The sequence below is a fragment of the Anguilla rostrata genome, chromosome 8 (assembly GCF_018555375.3).
Source record: "Anguilla rostrata isolate EN2019 chromosome 8, ASM1855537v3, whole genome shotgun sequence".
Taxonomy (NCBI): domain Eukaryota; kingdom Metazoa; phylum Chordata; class Actinopteri; order Anguilliformes; family Anguillidae; genus Anguilla; species Anguilla rostrata.
Genome location: NC_057940.1, coordinates 41,185,520 through 41,199,622, shown reverse-complemented (window position 1 = coordinate 41,199,622; position 14,103 = coordinate 41,185,520). Strand labels below are relative to the sequence as shown.

The 14,103-nt window shown below is 46.6% G+C and overlaps 1 protein-coding gene across 3 annotated transcripts in view; it reads left to right on the top strand.

The window, feature by feature from the left end:
• Positions 1-310: 310 nt before the first annotated feature.
• Positions 311-14,103, top strand: part of vps50 (VPS50 EARP/GARPII complex subunit) — a 130,484-nt gene continuing 116,691 nt past the window's right edge. Inside the window, exons 1-4 of one of the 3 annotated variants that reach the window (XM_064348279.1) lie at positions 311-493; positions 1,265-1,333; positions 10,556-10,678; positions 11,796-11,867. In XM_064348279.1, the coding sequence (XP_064204349.1) occupies positions 461-493; positions 1,265-1,333; positions 10,556-10,678; positions 11,796-11,867 (297 nt within the window). In that variant the 5' untranslated portion in view covers positions 311-460. Of the gene's footprint in view, positions 494-1,010; positions 1,032-1,264; positions 1,334-10,555; positions 10,679-11,795; positions 11,868-14,103 lie in introns of those variants that run through there. The other 2 variants (XM_064348277.1, XM_064348278.1) reach the window with 2 other exon arrangements.

Here is a 14,103-nt window from a genome sequence, read left to right as displayed (position 1 = left end):
GACAGGTCTGGAGATGACGTTGTTGGCAGTTTTAATATAGCGATCAGGTAAAGGGAACAGAAATGGCACTTAAAAAAGCCATTGTACATGAACTTACAATGAGTAGACAATAAAAATTATACACACATGTTCCACACTTTAGTTACACAGAACACCCCAAACACAACTCCTCTGACCTTTCGGTTTGTTTTGACAGGTAAACGGAAAAGGAAACGATCCCACAGTACATCATTGTTTGCTGAAAAAACGGGAATTGTAGTTGTACTGTTTTAAGAACTTGCGTCTTTATTATTCAATGAACCACAAGTCCCTTGATGCTATGCTAAAACGAAAAATCACGTGACAAAACATGGCCTCTGCTCCAAATTGCAGGACTTGATTTTCCGACAAGGAATTAGTATATATTTCGTAATAACTTAATGCCTAGTTTTTTTAATCACGTCAGATAGTTTGCAAAGCAATGCAGAAGATAAAATCCCTAATGACCCGTCAGGTGAGTTATCGTGAACATTATTTGACTGTCTTCCAGATATAGCTAGCTTGCTACTACCTTCATGTCCACTGACAACTGGAAAACGTAGCTGCTAGTTAGCTAGCTAGCTAAGCACAATGACACAGTGGTAAGATGACAAGATATAAGAGTGATGCATGATGCTGTAATAATTGAAACAGAACTGAACATTGGTTGTCTGCCTAACAGGTAGCTGATAAATAATGATATTTGGTGTCTTCCATGTTTGATAGTGTGGTGGCCGTCTGGCTAGCAGATAACACAACCAGGGAGCGACAGTTGCCGGCTAGCTATGAAGCGATAGAGCTATTGGTGGTTGGAATGTAGTGAAATTTTGCTTGTTAGTTATATTTTTATCTATAGATAGCTGGCATGCTGGAGCTATCTAACGACGTTGGGCCAGATAAGACAGATAGCTGCATGTACATTTTTATCTAAGTTACAAACTGAGAACTGATTCCAGGAAGGATTTCGGAATTCTTGGAATAACACGACGTATTTTCTTCCAACAGGTGTACCAGTAGGTATCATTCTGTATTTTCTTGCTCCCCACTGATCACGGGTAATCCTATATCTTGTTTAGTAATAATCCGATGACAGGATGTCACAGACAGGCTTCAACCAAAAACTGACACAGTTCGCTTCCGATGTGGCGATTCAGTGGTAGTCTTCAATGTAGGAGCCATATAACTACGACCAGTGATAACATTACCTAATGCGTTAATGAGTGAACGTTTCTTTTGCATTTCGAAGGGTCTCAAAAGTCCACAGGAGAGCATGACAGACCTGAGCCCCGTCGAGAACTTCAGGATTCCCAGCAAGGTAATTATGTGCACTGTCATGTGTAATGTGTAAAGTAACCTCGACCAAAATGCGTGACTGTCCCTGCATTTTCCCCTCTTTGTTTCCATTCCTATTGTGTATTGTGTTTCACATACTCACTTAAAAGTAGATTGTTTTTCCTTTTTGTAATGAATGCATTATGCTAAGTCGTTCTGCCGGAATGTGATAGCTTGTGGATATCAGTTTTCTCGTTTAAGTCCCAAATTTGATGTTCTACCCATTGTCTGCAGTAAAGTTAAACAAAGATGAATTGTGGCCCTAGACTGTAGACTAGAAAATCCTGAAACTTAATGGGCATGTTGAAGAATTATAAGTAGAACTTAACTGTTGTTGCAGGTATGTGTAGGCCAAATAGGTGGTCAGTCACCTTGAGCTGCGTCATTCAGTTCAAAAAAAGATATTTTTCAGATATGTTAATTAAAAATATAGATTGGTGTAGTTTTGTAGGAGGTTTATGAAATTGATTTGCTGGTATTACTTTTTGATGTCAATTTTTTGAATGAAGGATATTACCTGGGACTGTCTGCATCATGAACATTTAAAATATTACCTGTTAATTTGGTTGGCTAATAATTCAGATTTACAAGTGTGAAATATGAACATTTGGGTTGGAAATGAATATCTGAATAATTGGATGTAAATGTAAAGCTTGGATAATGCAAATGAATAAAGAGCATTTAATTAATTCTCTTTAAAATGTATGTTCCATGGTATTCTGTGGCCTATGTTAAACCTTTTATTTGAAAGACAATGTGGATTGTAAACCAAAATACAAGAGGAAGACAGTAGACAAATGGACTGATCTGAGTTTGACAAATTGATATGAGAAAAACTAGGCTAATCTGGTAACATTTACATTAGCCTGTCTGCTAGCCACGTTATTTCATGGAAACGAACTGTGAGTGTAAAGTCCGAAAGTGCTTGTGTGGTACAGTACTAAAATGTATGGAAGGAACAGCTAGCATGTGAAATAATATGAAAGCAAAACACTGTACCGTTGCCAGCACAGACATGGGATGATTATTATCTCAACTGTCATCTCTGGTCTTGCTAGTTCAGAGGAGGAAATGTGGCCACAGGGCTCTGAAGTAACTGCATGGGTCATTCTGTGTCTGCAATATTATTGCCAAAGATAAGCTAAAGTGTCATGTGGTAATGAATTTAATGAACATTTTATTACATCATAAAAATTTCACGGTGGCTTTACTTAAAATAATGAGCAACCTGCCTGGCTTATAATCTTGAGTTAGGCAAACAACAGATCTACTTCATATTTTTTCCATACGGTTCATACAGAAGAAGCATGAAAAACAAGATCTGTTGTTCCCCTACCTCAAGATTTTAAGGTAGCCAGGTTATTCGTCATTTTAAGTAGAGGCACCTTGACATTTTTTGCGGTGGAACATTGGTCTGAAATTTAGCCTACAGTCATTTCTGCATGGTAAAAAGCCACGGCTACACCAATAACATCTTAAAAAGGATCGAAATTCTATTCACGTCAAAAGAGCAAGTATCCGATTACCAAATTGTTCGTCATTTATATCCATAATGGGGAATACCTGTGATTTGTAAGGCTTTCATAGCCAAACAATGCTGTGCTAAATATAAGTTTGCATTAGGGAAAAATAAAAACTCAGAAAATAGGCTAATTTAAAAATAATACATTTGTGTCTTTCAAGAACAAAAACCAGATTTCATTTGGTTGTGAGGACAGAAAATTGAAACGCCAGTCCCCATCAAAGTCACCATGCCTCGGCCTGAGTGAATCTGATGTAAAATGTATCCTACATTAGAGATTAGAAAAAATGAGAAATGGATACATTATCTTAAGAACCGCAATTGTTCCAGCCAAGGACAAAGGGTGATACGAGCTTGTTTGGGCTGTGCATTTAGCTGCAGTATTTGAACAATAGGAAGGGGAAGCAAATAGCCAGTTTTAAAAGTGCAATCTGTCTTGATTCTTTAAATTAAACGTATTGGACATTTATTCTTCTCATAATGCAAGTTATGTGTTTGTTGCAAAGTAGATGAAAATGCTGTCCTCTAAATCCAGTAAGTGCACAGGGGAAATAAATTGTAGTCCACACGTGACTTTTGCGCATGCTTTTTTTGCTTGACCTTTCTTTGTTTGGCAGAATAGGCGGTTGTATTGCTCAGCTGTATTTACATGAGTTGTTGGAGATAAAAGGCTAGATTAATTGCACTGGGCCGTTTAATTTCCTGTGTTTCTGGGGCATTTGATGGCAGCTGGAACTGGAGGTGCTTGGATTTCCTGGTCAAAGAGGATAGGATGCTATATCGCCTAGTAATTCAGAGACTGGAAGTTCAGAAGATTATAAACCTTTCTGAACATTAGAAAGGGTTATACTTTCAATGTAGCATTTGAGGTGGAACATTTGTCAGCCCTCACCTTGCCCTCTGCACTGTTTTTTTATCTTTGTTTTTTTACTTCTCATTTTGATATACATTAACATTACTATATTCCTTTGTATGAAATGTTTGCCAATAATTTAAAATGCCCTGTATAGGAAAGAAGTATGATGATGATTATGGGCATTATTATTATTATAAGTTTCCATGATGGTGGACATTTTGGACTGTTTGTTTTATGTGCCCCTCTTCTGGGTATATATTGTTATTTATTTGTTGCCAAGGGCATAGAGCCTTCTTCAGAGAAAACCAAAGCAAATGTTCTCAGGCTCAGACCGAAGAATGGAATTTAATTCACTCCAAACATCATCGAATTTTCACTAGGGAAAAGTAGACTGCAGCTTCATCATGATTGAAGTTTCTACATATGGTGAAAATGAATACATTTCAGTGCGTTTGAAACCTTTTTGATGTTGGGGAAAAATAAATAAGGATTGTGATAAAGCAGTTGTACAGGCCTGGCGGGTCTGTACTTTTGAACACTAGATACTGCCGATGCTTACTGATACTATGACCTTCTTTCAGTTTCATAGTGCAGGTGGTAGCAGCCCATGACAACCACCTCACTTTGTGGTCATTAAAACATTTGCTTCCTTCCTGACATATTACATTACTAGGACCGCACACAAGTGGCCAGTTAGTGAAAGACTTAGACTCCCACTCACAAGGCCTATGTGAAACAGATCCCTGATATGGTCAAAGGTATAAACATATCATAGTTATGCCACTTCTGTGTTTAGTACAGTTGGCACAATTTTGTGACATATCTAACCAATTTTACCTCCCTATTTTAACTTTAAAATAAATAAATAAATAATCAATTGAGACAGCAGGAAGCTTGTTTGTCTTTTATGGTTAGTTTTCCCTGTGAATGCAGGACAAAAAATATTGTGTTGTATTCATTTTTTTATATTGTGTTGTAGGCTGTTGTCTACAAGCAGATTTGCTTCAGTGCATGTTCATGGCTAAGGTACAACTGCGAGATAAAGATTGCAGACCCCAGCCTTTGGCAGCAGATAAATTGCAGCCTGTTTTCTGAATCAGTGCAGATGGCAGTATTCAGCGTGACACTGTGTGCCCTCGTCTCTGATTGTGGGTAATGCAGTGGTTCTAGGTCAGATAGTCCTGGCCACATTGCTGCAGCCAATGGGGCTAGAGCAGGGGTGTTAGGTGTGACTTCAGGCCTGGATGGCTGCAGTGTCTGCAGGTAGGGGTTTCCTTTCAATCAGCAACATTTTAAGGGTTTAGGGTCAAGGTGTCTGGACTTTTTAGCCAATCAGTGACTTACGTGAATCAGGGGATGCTGAAACGCACCGAAAGCTGGATTCTGACAGATGTGAGCTGTATTGCTTCATCCTTACAGTGAAAAGGGGATTTTTGTTGCCCCGTAAACTAGCCTATATCTGTACAGTGCGCTCAAGATATAATTGTATAAAGCAAAGCCTGAGCTTGACCTGCATGTAGCCTATGGGAAGGAGCTATTTATTTAATTCACTTTGGTGCATTTCAGCAGGTAAACATAAAATCCATTTTTATTGGGTGCGTATTTTGAGTCACCCAAAGAAATTGGGTTTAACACATCTGTGGTTCACCCACAGACGCCACTTTCAAGGACACCAAATAGGAGATGTTCTCCACATCTGTGGGTTTATGAAACCTGAGCTGTCAGGTAAGGTTGTTCATTGCTGTTTTGTGGCTGTTCTAAAGAGCACCATCAGCAGAGAAACAAATCTATTAAATTCCATTTGTATTTATTTACAACTTTTTATTTTATTTTTTACAATGTTTGCATCAGTTGGCCTGCATGGATTTGCATTTACCTTCTATGGCCAGTATGAATTTCTTTGTCGTTAATCAAGCTGCTGTGTTGTTCTTTTTGAAATACATCCATAAATACATACTGAGCCAGGAGTTTTCAGACTGCCATCTTGTTGAATAAGCATTGGGCCCTGCTGGAAATCCATTTTTATTTATAAATCTCGTTGTCTGTGGCTTAATGAGGCAGAAGCCCTGTAAAAGCATGCTGTCCTTCCAATAGAGTGAAACCGTATTTTCCCCCAGGGGAACTTTGGGGCTTGCCTCTACTTCCCATAATTGATATATTAGTGTAAATTAATCAAACAATGGAAAGCTAAACAATGAAAGTTGATAAAATTAACATGCATGCAATGACATGACATAACCGACTTTGCATGTGGCCATTGCAGCGCCATGAGATCAGTTTTCCATGTAAGATTGTATATAATTAGCATTGACGTTTCTGTCAAATTGTTCCTGATTCCAGTGCTGATTTCTGAGTTCCCTTCAAAGACGACCGGTCGTGCCAATTTGGCAGTGCTGCCTCTGAAATTTTTCCTGCTCCCATTCTGTAGCTGACATTGAAATACTACCCTTCTGCTTTGAGTCCCAGTCAGATATGTTCCCGGGCAACAGATCAACAGCTTTCAAAATGTAGAATTTAGGAGGCATAGTTGAAGTATTTACTTCATGTTGCATGTGGGTGAATGTCATTTTCCATTGGAAGAACATATAATGAGACATCTAATGCAGTTGCCGAAAAAATAAAGTTGAATAAAAATTTGAGCTTCATGTTTATAATTTGTGCCCCGTATATATCTTTTTCGTCACCCCTGAATTGGCTGGTGTGGTTAAGAACGAAAAGGAGTAAAATGAAGATCACAGCCAGTAAACTCACCACGTGCGAGATCTGCTGCGAGTTCCATGAAGTTAAACATGCATGAAACCGTCCAGACCCACGGCGCAACTTGGCGAACAATATAGCTAGGTATCTATGGCACGTCCTCACCTCTGTAATGTTATTTGTTGTCCTCCGTGTGTCCATACATCTGTGTCAGTGGTTTTAGCTGTGTGTCCTTAGCTCCTACTCAAGTGTGCAGGATAGCATCCGTGCGCACTAACTAGGTTAACTAAAGTAGGCGAAACACGAAAGCTAAAGTAACATTAGTCGATAAAGCTGTGCTTTAAAATGTCGTGCCGTACCACCTGCGCAAGCGTCCTACTAAACGAAGCCACTGAGTATGGTCACATAAGCATGAAAGGTGCGTGTGAGGTGTGAGTGAGTGAGTGAGTGAGTGAATGACCACAATTTGCCATGCATAGCCCACGACGCCAGTTCCTGCGCGCCGTGGGAAGAAGTTGTGTAAGTGTCGCTCCGGATAAGAGCGTCTGCTAAACGCCTGTAATGCAGTGTAAGTGCCGGCCTATGCCTTGGACCTAAAGTCGCGCTCAGTGAAACAGACTCCCGCTGAATAGAGACACAGTGTCTGTCCTGAGTTGCCTTCAGCAGAGGCTTGTTTTCTAGCGCAAGCCTGCCTGTAATCCCAGTGATGAGCCCGCTAATCTGACGGTGTTAGCGGGCTCGGCGCCGCGCGTTCCCCGTCACGACCGAGGCTCGACGGACGGATGGAGGGACGCGGGAGAGAGGAGGGGAGGAGCCCGGCGGAGGGGGGGGGGGGGGGGGGGGAAGCGCCGTGCCGACGCGGCCGCGGCTGAAAGCGGGCCGTCGAGGGCGCGGCTCTCCCCCGCCGCGAGCGATGCGCCTTTTGTACCGCTGGAATAAAGAGGTTTCTCTTTCCGTTCATCCCTTTGTGTGCGGTTGCCGAACGCTCTGCGTTCAGCATACAAATGTTCAGTTAACACCGCTGAGATATGAGATGTGAGATATGACGGAAGGTGCATCCCTCCCCCTTTGAAAACCGTACTTATTAGTTTTAGGAGCCCCTTTGGATACGATGCATCGCTTGATTTTGGGACGTTGGGGTGGACGTATCAACCCTTGGAATGTCCAACCATGTTTTACCTACGGGTACATTTTCAAACTCTTATCGGCTTTTTCAAGAAATATTATCGTCAAATTCAAGCTTTGGATAAACTGAATGCGTGCGTTGAATGTTATTTTCAAAGCACAGATAGGACAGTGCGTGAAATATGGTGAATCTCATTGTGTGCGTTGTAAGGCCACTACCACTGTCAGCCAATAGATGGCACTGCATGACTATTCTTTGGGCTGGTATTTGTTGACCTGAAAGAATAGGGTCTGGGGCAAAGTAGCCAAATGGGCTTCCTTTACTAATACAGGATGACGGTCTCATCATACCAGCTGTGTGCTGGAGCAAGGGATCAATTTTGGTTTTGCTAGATTATATTCCCGTTAAATTCCATCCTCTCCACCACAAGTTAATCAGATCAGTCCATTTTTCTGCCTTTCCCCTCTTGGTTATATTTAGAAAATGCTGCACTGAAGTAGTCCTAGGTTGTTTTTGCTGTTCCCTTTTATTGGTACCTTTTATTGTGAGTTAGTTGATGTTATGTACAATAATGGAAAGTAGGATTTTTCTCAAGAGACAATAGCTGACTTTCCTCCCCTTTTGAGGGTGTTCCCTGTGTACTTTTTGAGGTGTGAAGAAAAACACAAACATATCTGGTGAATATTCAGCCTGCCTTTTCTTTCCAAAGGTGAACCGTAGAAGGGTTCGATTGTTTGAGATGAGGGACACAGCAGGAGATATCGGCATTGATCAGCAACCCCTTGCTTCCAGCTCGGTATCGTCAAGTGTATCAGCCGATTCCACGAAATTAGCCATTGTCTCCTCTTTGATCGCTGGCATTTAACCATCGACCAGATGAGAGAACTAGGTTTCTCGAGCCGTTCAGTTTCCCACAAAAGCTAGAGACGGAGTCATCTGCGAAGTGCAAATTGATTCTTTTGTCACTACACCCTGGTATTGGAATAGAGAACGGGGGGGGGGGGGAAACAAAAACAAAACGGAACCAAATGCGTCGAGTTCTTGGAGGATAACCGGCGGCAGCGTCGCGGTATCCCTTAAACGCGCGCGAGGCCAGGCGGCGGACGCTGTTAATTAGCACCTCTGACGGCGCTGCGGACGAGGCGGCCGTTTCTGGTCCCGCGGAGAGCGCGCGCGCTCCCGGAAGCGGCGGTGAGTCACTCCCGCGGGGCCCGATGGCTCGCTCCGCCGCCGCCGCTCTCTCGCCGGCACCGGGAGGAAGAGAGAGGAATCCTCCGTTTTAACGGCTCTTCCTCCCCGTTTCCCCTACCTGCCTGGCGCCAGCGAGTGATGACTCATCCCCCCCGCCCCCCCCAACCCGCTCGATCCACTCCCACGGAGGGCCGCCCACGCCTGCCTGCGCACTCCTTTAGCACTTTACTGTGTATTAACACGCTCAACCTCTGCCTGCTCGACACGTTCTGGTAAAAGCGTGTCCTCCGCAGTACGCTGTCGTCGATCGCGCGGGAAATGATGATCGTTCTACCGACAATGCAGTTAAACGCAAAAGTATTGGGACAGCGACACAGTTTTTGTTGTTTTGGCTCTGTACTGCAGCACATTGGATTGATTTGAAATTAAACTATGAATGTGAGGTTAAAATGCAGACTGTCAGCTTTACTTTGAGGGTATTCACATCCATGCCTGGTGACCTGTGATACAGGGCAGCGATTCCGACATGGATCACACAATCATTTCAATTGTTTGACGGTTTTATGAACGCAAAGAAATGGCGTCTGCATTTCTAAGCACCCTCTTCTTTATCATTTTATGATTTTTTTGGGGGGGGAGCAAAGTTTTGGTGTGAATTTGTTACGAGGGGTTTTTCAAATTCTGAACATGTACATGCTTGTACAAAGCAGGGATGTTCTCTTTGTAGCTTTAGTGTTGTTTCATGAAAGGGCCACCATCGGCACTATCCGTAAGGCTCAGGTTCACCTAATGACCGCACACGTTGTCCTTCGTCTTAAACAAAGAGATTTAGCAGACGCAATTTTTTTTTCCGTCGTTGAAGCAATCGTCTCTGGCTTTGCCAGTTCTGTGAGCCGATACAAAAAAAATGTTCTAATCAAGACAAAAAAAACTAAAATAAATGCTGCTTCGCCTCGTTATTCAGCGCCGGGAGACGGCGCGAGGTGCGATAACGGCTCGGTCTGGGCTGAATATTATCTTTATTAGGACTGAACCTGAGACTGCTGGCTGATATGGCGGAGAATGAGTTTCTGAGTCCTTAGCTCTGTGCTAACGCAGCTGGAATCTGCTTTGTGGCTTTTTAAATATTTTATTTTATTGTAACGGACCAGTGAAGTTCTCCGGGGCCGTCCTGTGCTCTGACCTCGACTCCTTCCGAGCGGCACTCGCGTTCGAGGTCGGCTGTGCTGCCGAGCTCATCGTCAGTTGGGACAGAATCACGCGTGTGTGTTAAGGGACTTGGCTGCGTTTCAGCGACGCAGTAACACTTGGGGAAGGGGGGCGGGGGGGGGGGAATGCTGACCGGAGATAATGTTGATGAATCTTTATGAAGGCTCTACTTTATATAGTTGGAACACGCCAGGGCTGATAGTCGCGTTAAACGTTGAAGAAGTTGCGGCGCTCGGAATTAAGATCACGCTTCGAGAGGAGCGAGCGCGGTTTCTGCTAACTCTGTGCATTGTGCGGATGCCCACGCCTGCGAGCGTTAGACCCTCTCATTAGAATCCGCAGATTGTTCCCTCCAGGGAGGGGGGGGGGGGGGCTCAGAAACATTAATCTCTGGGCTTACCCGAGTCAGAAGTGCTGGCTGGGATATAAATCGGTGGGCTCTCTGGAGCCGGAGACCGCGGGCTTTTCCCCGGTGTTTTGACAGTCCCGGGATAGCGTGCGGAGTGGCGCACTGAGCCCCCCGGCCCCGTCCTCACACTCACTCTCTCTCCCTCTCTCTCTCTCTCTCTCCCTCTCTCTCTCCCTCTCTCTCTCTCTCCCGCAGGAGGAGCTGAGGGAGATGAGGGAGCAGCCCGTGGACCCGCAGGCCGAGCAGGAGATCATCGACGGCATCGAGGAGGTGTATTTCTCCGGCGACTCCTTCGACATGGTCCGGCACGAGCTGGAGGTAAGGGCCCGGCGGCGGGCCCGCGGTGGAGCGGGACTCCGCCCGAGCAGACGCACGTCCTCGCTCTTCATTTAGGCTACCCCTCAGCCGGCGGAGCAGGGTACCCTGGTTCCCCCGGACTGATACCCCGGCTCCACGCGCACACACAGGCCAGGCCGTGGCGCGCGCGCTCTAACGGACGCAGACGCCTCCGCTCAGTCCCCGCCCAGGCCAGATCGACGGATCGGCTGCGTACAGTCAGCGTGAAACCTCATTAGGTTCGGTGCCGTGTCGTAACTCCGGGCGGCGTAAAGATCCAACGAAGAGGAAAGTCATTGTGCTTCTGTCAGATTTAGTTTGTTGTTTTTTTTTTTTTTTCTCCCCACAATGGTTTTCTGAAATCAGATTCATTATGCTTCTAAGCAAGCGTTTGATTCATTATGCTTCTAAGCCATTGGGTAATTCTGCTCTTTAATCCCCCAGACTTTTTCCCCAGCATTGTTTTTTTGTCAGTACTTTTTTTCGATGGGTTTTCCAAAGGGGTGCTTCTGAAACCAAAGCTTTGGCCCCCGAATGAAGCTAATTGTGGTTTTTTTAAGTCATTGCCTCTGAAAGAGTTTCTGAATGTGTCGTTTATGTTATTTCCGTCAAATATTCAATGCGGAAGTCTGCGGCACAGTGAGTAAAGGCGTTCATCCAATAGGCAGGGTCTGCCCTACGGCCAGGCTCTCCTTGGGCTGTGTTTCCAGTGCATTGTGGGTAAACAGCAAGGTAGGTTTCATTTGGCCAGCGCTGTGCGGCTGACCACTGCCTTAGCCCCTCCTACTGATGTACCACATGCCCTCAGACTACCTGCCACTGAAACATGCCCCTCCCACGATAGGCGCCATCTCTCCTGTAGTACCGAGTGGCCCGCAGAATGTAAAATAATCGCCGGTTTCCAGACCGATGCGTCCGAGGAGCGCTGGCGTTCTTTGCGCGGTTGCAGCTAGCTGAGCCGTTGTCCTCGCGGACACGATCGACGGTCCCGAATAGCGGAGGAAGAAAAAAAAAAAAATTCACAGCCCGAGCACTGAGGCCAATTTGCGATTTCCCTTCGGCGTTCGGGAAGTTAATTGTGTTGTTTATGCGCCTCCAGAAACTGCCACCGGATCTTAACCTTCAAGAATTGGAGGAATACAGGGACAAACTGAAGAGCCAGCAAGCTGCGGTAAGTGAGCAGGTCCATGAATGCGTAATACAGCGCTGAGCGTGTACAGTCACGCCGATTGTCTGCGATCCCTCTCTGTCCGAACCTGATTTTGAGTGACCGAAACGCGCAGCCGTGAGGGGGTCTGAGAACCTCGCGGAGCTGCGTCTGTCTTATCGATCCTATATCGAGGTTACCTCGGCAGCGGGGCCCGAAGGACAGCGAGCGACTCTGATGCCACTTTGCCGAACAATCGAGGTTCACGGAATTTAAAACAGTGGCTGCAAAAAAAAGAACTCCGTCCGCACGAAGCAGAGAAAGGAGAAAAAGTCATTTCGCCGTTTAAAAGCCTGTTTTTAAACAAGGAAATAACTTTTTTTTTCCTTGTCTCTACTTCAAGTGTCACAGCAGGGGAGGACGAGTCCCCCCCCCCCCCCCCCCCCCCCAAACCTGAGTAATGTGACCTTGTCAGGAAGCTGTTTGACAAGCCCGAGGCGGGGATGGAGGGGGCGGGAGATAAGGCCCTGCACCTAGGAGGGGACGGCCGTCCGCATCGCTGCCCGAATACTCGGATTGATATACCTCTTGTCAGTTGCGTACCCCCTTCCCCCCGCCCCCCTTCCCCCCCTCCGCCCCTGCCACCAATCTTCCGAGAAGATGCAGCGACTTGGATGTAAACAAAAATCCATCCCGGGAGACCTGAAGCCATTTGACAGCCTCTCGCTATCTGTCTCCCCCCGCGAGCTCTGGGGGAAACCGATCCCCAGCCCCTCCCTCGCTCGCTCGCTGGCTGAATCCCGGGTGACCCGTGCCAGGGGGGCGGAGAGGGGCTCTCAGCGCTTCGCTAACGGCCGCCATTGTTGCGGCGAAGTGGTCTTTGATGTCTTGTTTCGGAGATGGATAAATATCCGGCGAGCGCGTTGCGTTCCGCTCAGGTATCTCCCACGCCAGGGACGTTCGAGAGAGAGAGAGAGAGAGAGGGAGAGAGAGAGGGGGAGAGAGAGGGAGAGAGAGGAGAGAGGGAGAGAGAGAGAGGGAGGAGAGAGAGAGAGAGAGAGAGAGGGGAGAGAGGAAGAGAGGGAGCGAGTGGTAGGAGAGAGATGAAGAAGAGATAGAGAGCGAGAGAGAGAGAGCGAGAGAGCGAAAGAGAGGGGGAGAGGGAGAGAGAGGAGGGAGAGAGAAGAAGAGAGAAGGAGAGAGAAGGAGAGAGAGGGAGAGAGTGAGTGAGAGAGAGAGAGAGAAGAGAGAGGGAGAGAAGAGAGGGAGAGAGAGAGGGGAGAGAGAGAGGGACGGAGAGAGAGAGAGAGAGAGGGGAGAGAGGGAGAGAGAGAGAGAGGGAGGGAGGGAGGGAGAGAGAGAGAGAGGGGGAGAGAGGGGTCCGGTCGTGACTCCAGACTGAAGTGTTTTCCTGCTCGGAGCGCGGAGGAGTGACAGGATCCTCTCGGCGAGCTCTGGTGTATAATGGATGCTTCGTTCTCGTGATGCTAATAACCCAGTATGTCTCATTAAGGACGAGTGCGCGCAACAGAAAACTCCCCAGTGCGCAGGGAAGGCCACGCGCGGTTCGTTTGTCGTATTCTTTCTCCTGGAGACGGGGCAGCTGTGTGATCAGGAGTGTAGGCGGGAGTGGATGGGGGAGACGGGAGGGGGGAGGCACATTCCCAGCTGAAGCACTCCCTGGTCCACAAGTTGCCCCTGTACCCCCCCCCTATTGGGGCTAAGCCTCTGATATTAAGCAACGCTAGATAATTCCCCAGTGCGTGCTCAAAGTGGGTAATATTTCCTGTGCTACCTTCGGAGCACATTTTACACTGGAGATTGAAATGTTCTGTTTCCCGGAATTTCTTTTTTTTTTTTTTTAAACGCCCCCGCGCACTGAGCGGAACGGGTGACCCCGAGGGCACGGGCGGCCACGTGACCGGCGTGCGCCCCGGTGGAGAGCAGCACGCTCCTGCCTTTTCGGTAAAGGTAAAAGGGCGGGCGCGGCCGCCGCCCTTTACCAAATGCCTTTTCTCTCCGGGGCCGTGGGAGGAGGCCGCCCGAGGCCGATGGCGATGGCGACGGGGGCCGGTGGCCGAGCGGAGCGGGGGGAATTTTAACGACGCGCGCCTCTCAACCGCCCCGAATGTCACATTTTCGGTGACATTTTTAAGGTGAAGGAGAACGGGGGGGGAGACTTCCTGGATGGGGAAACGTGTCGCCGGGGCAGTTCGGCTTCGTCCGTCGATAGGTCACAGCCCCCCCCCCCCGGGCAGAA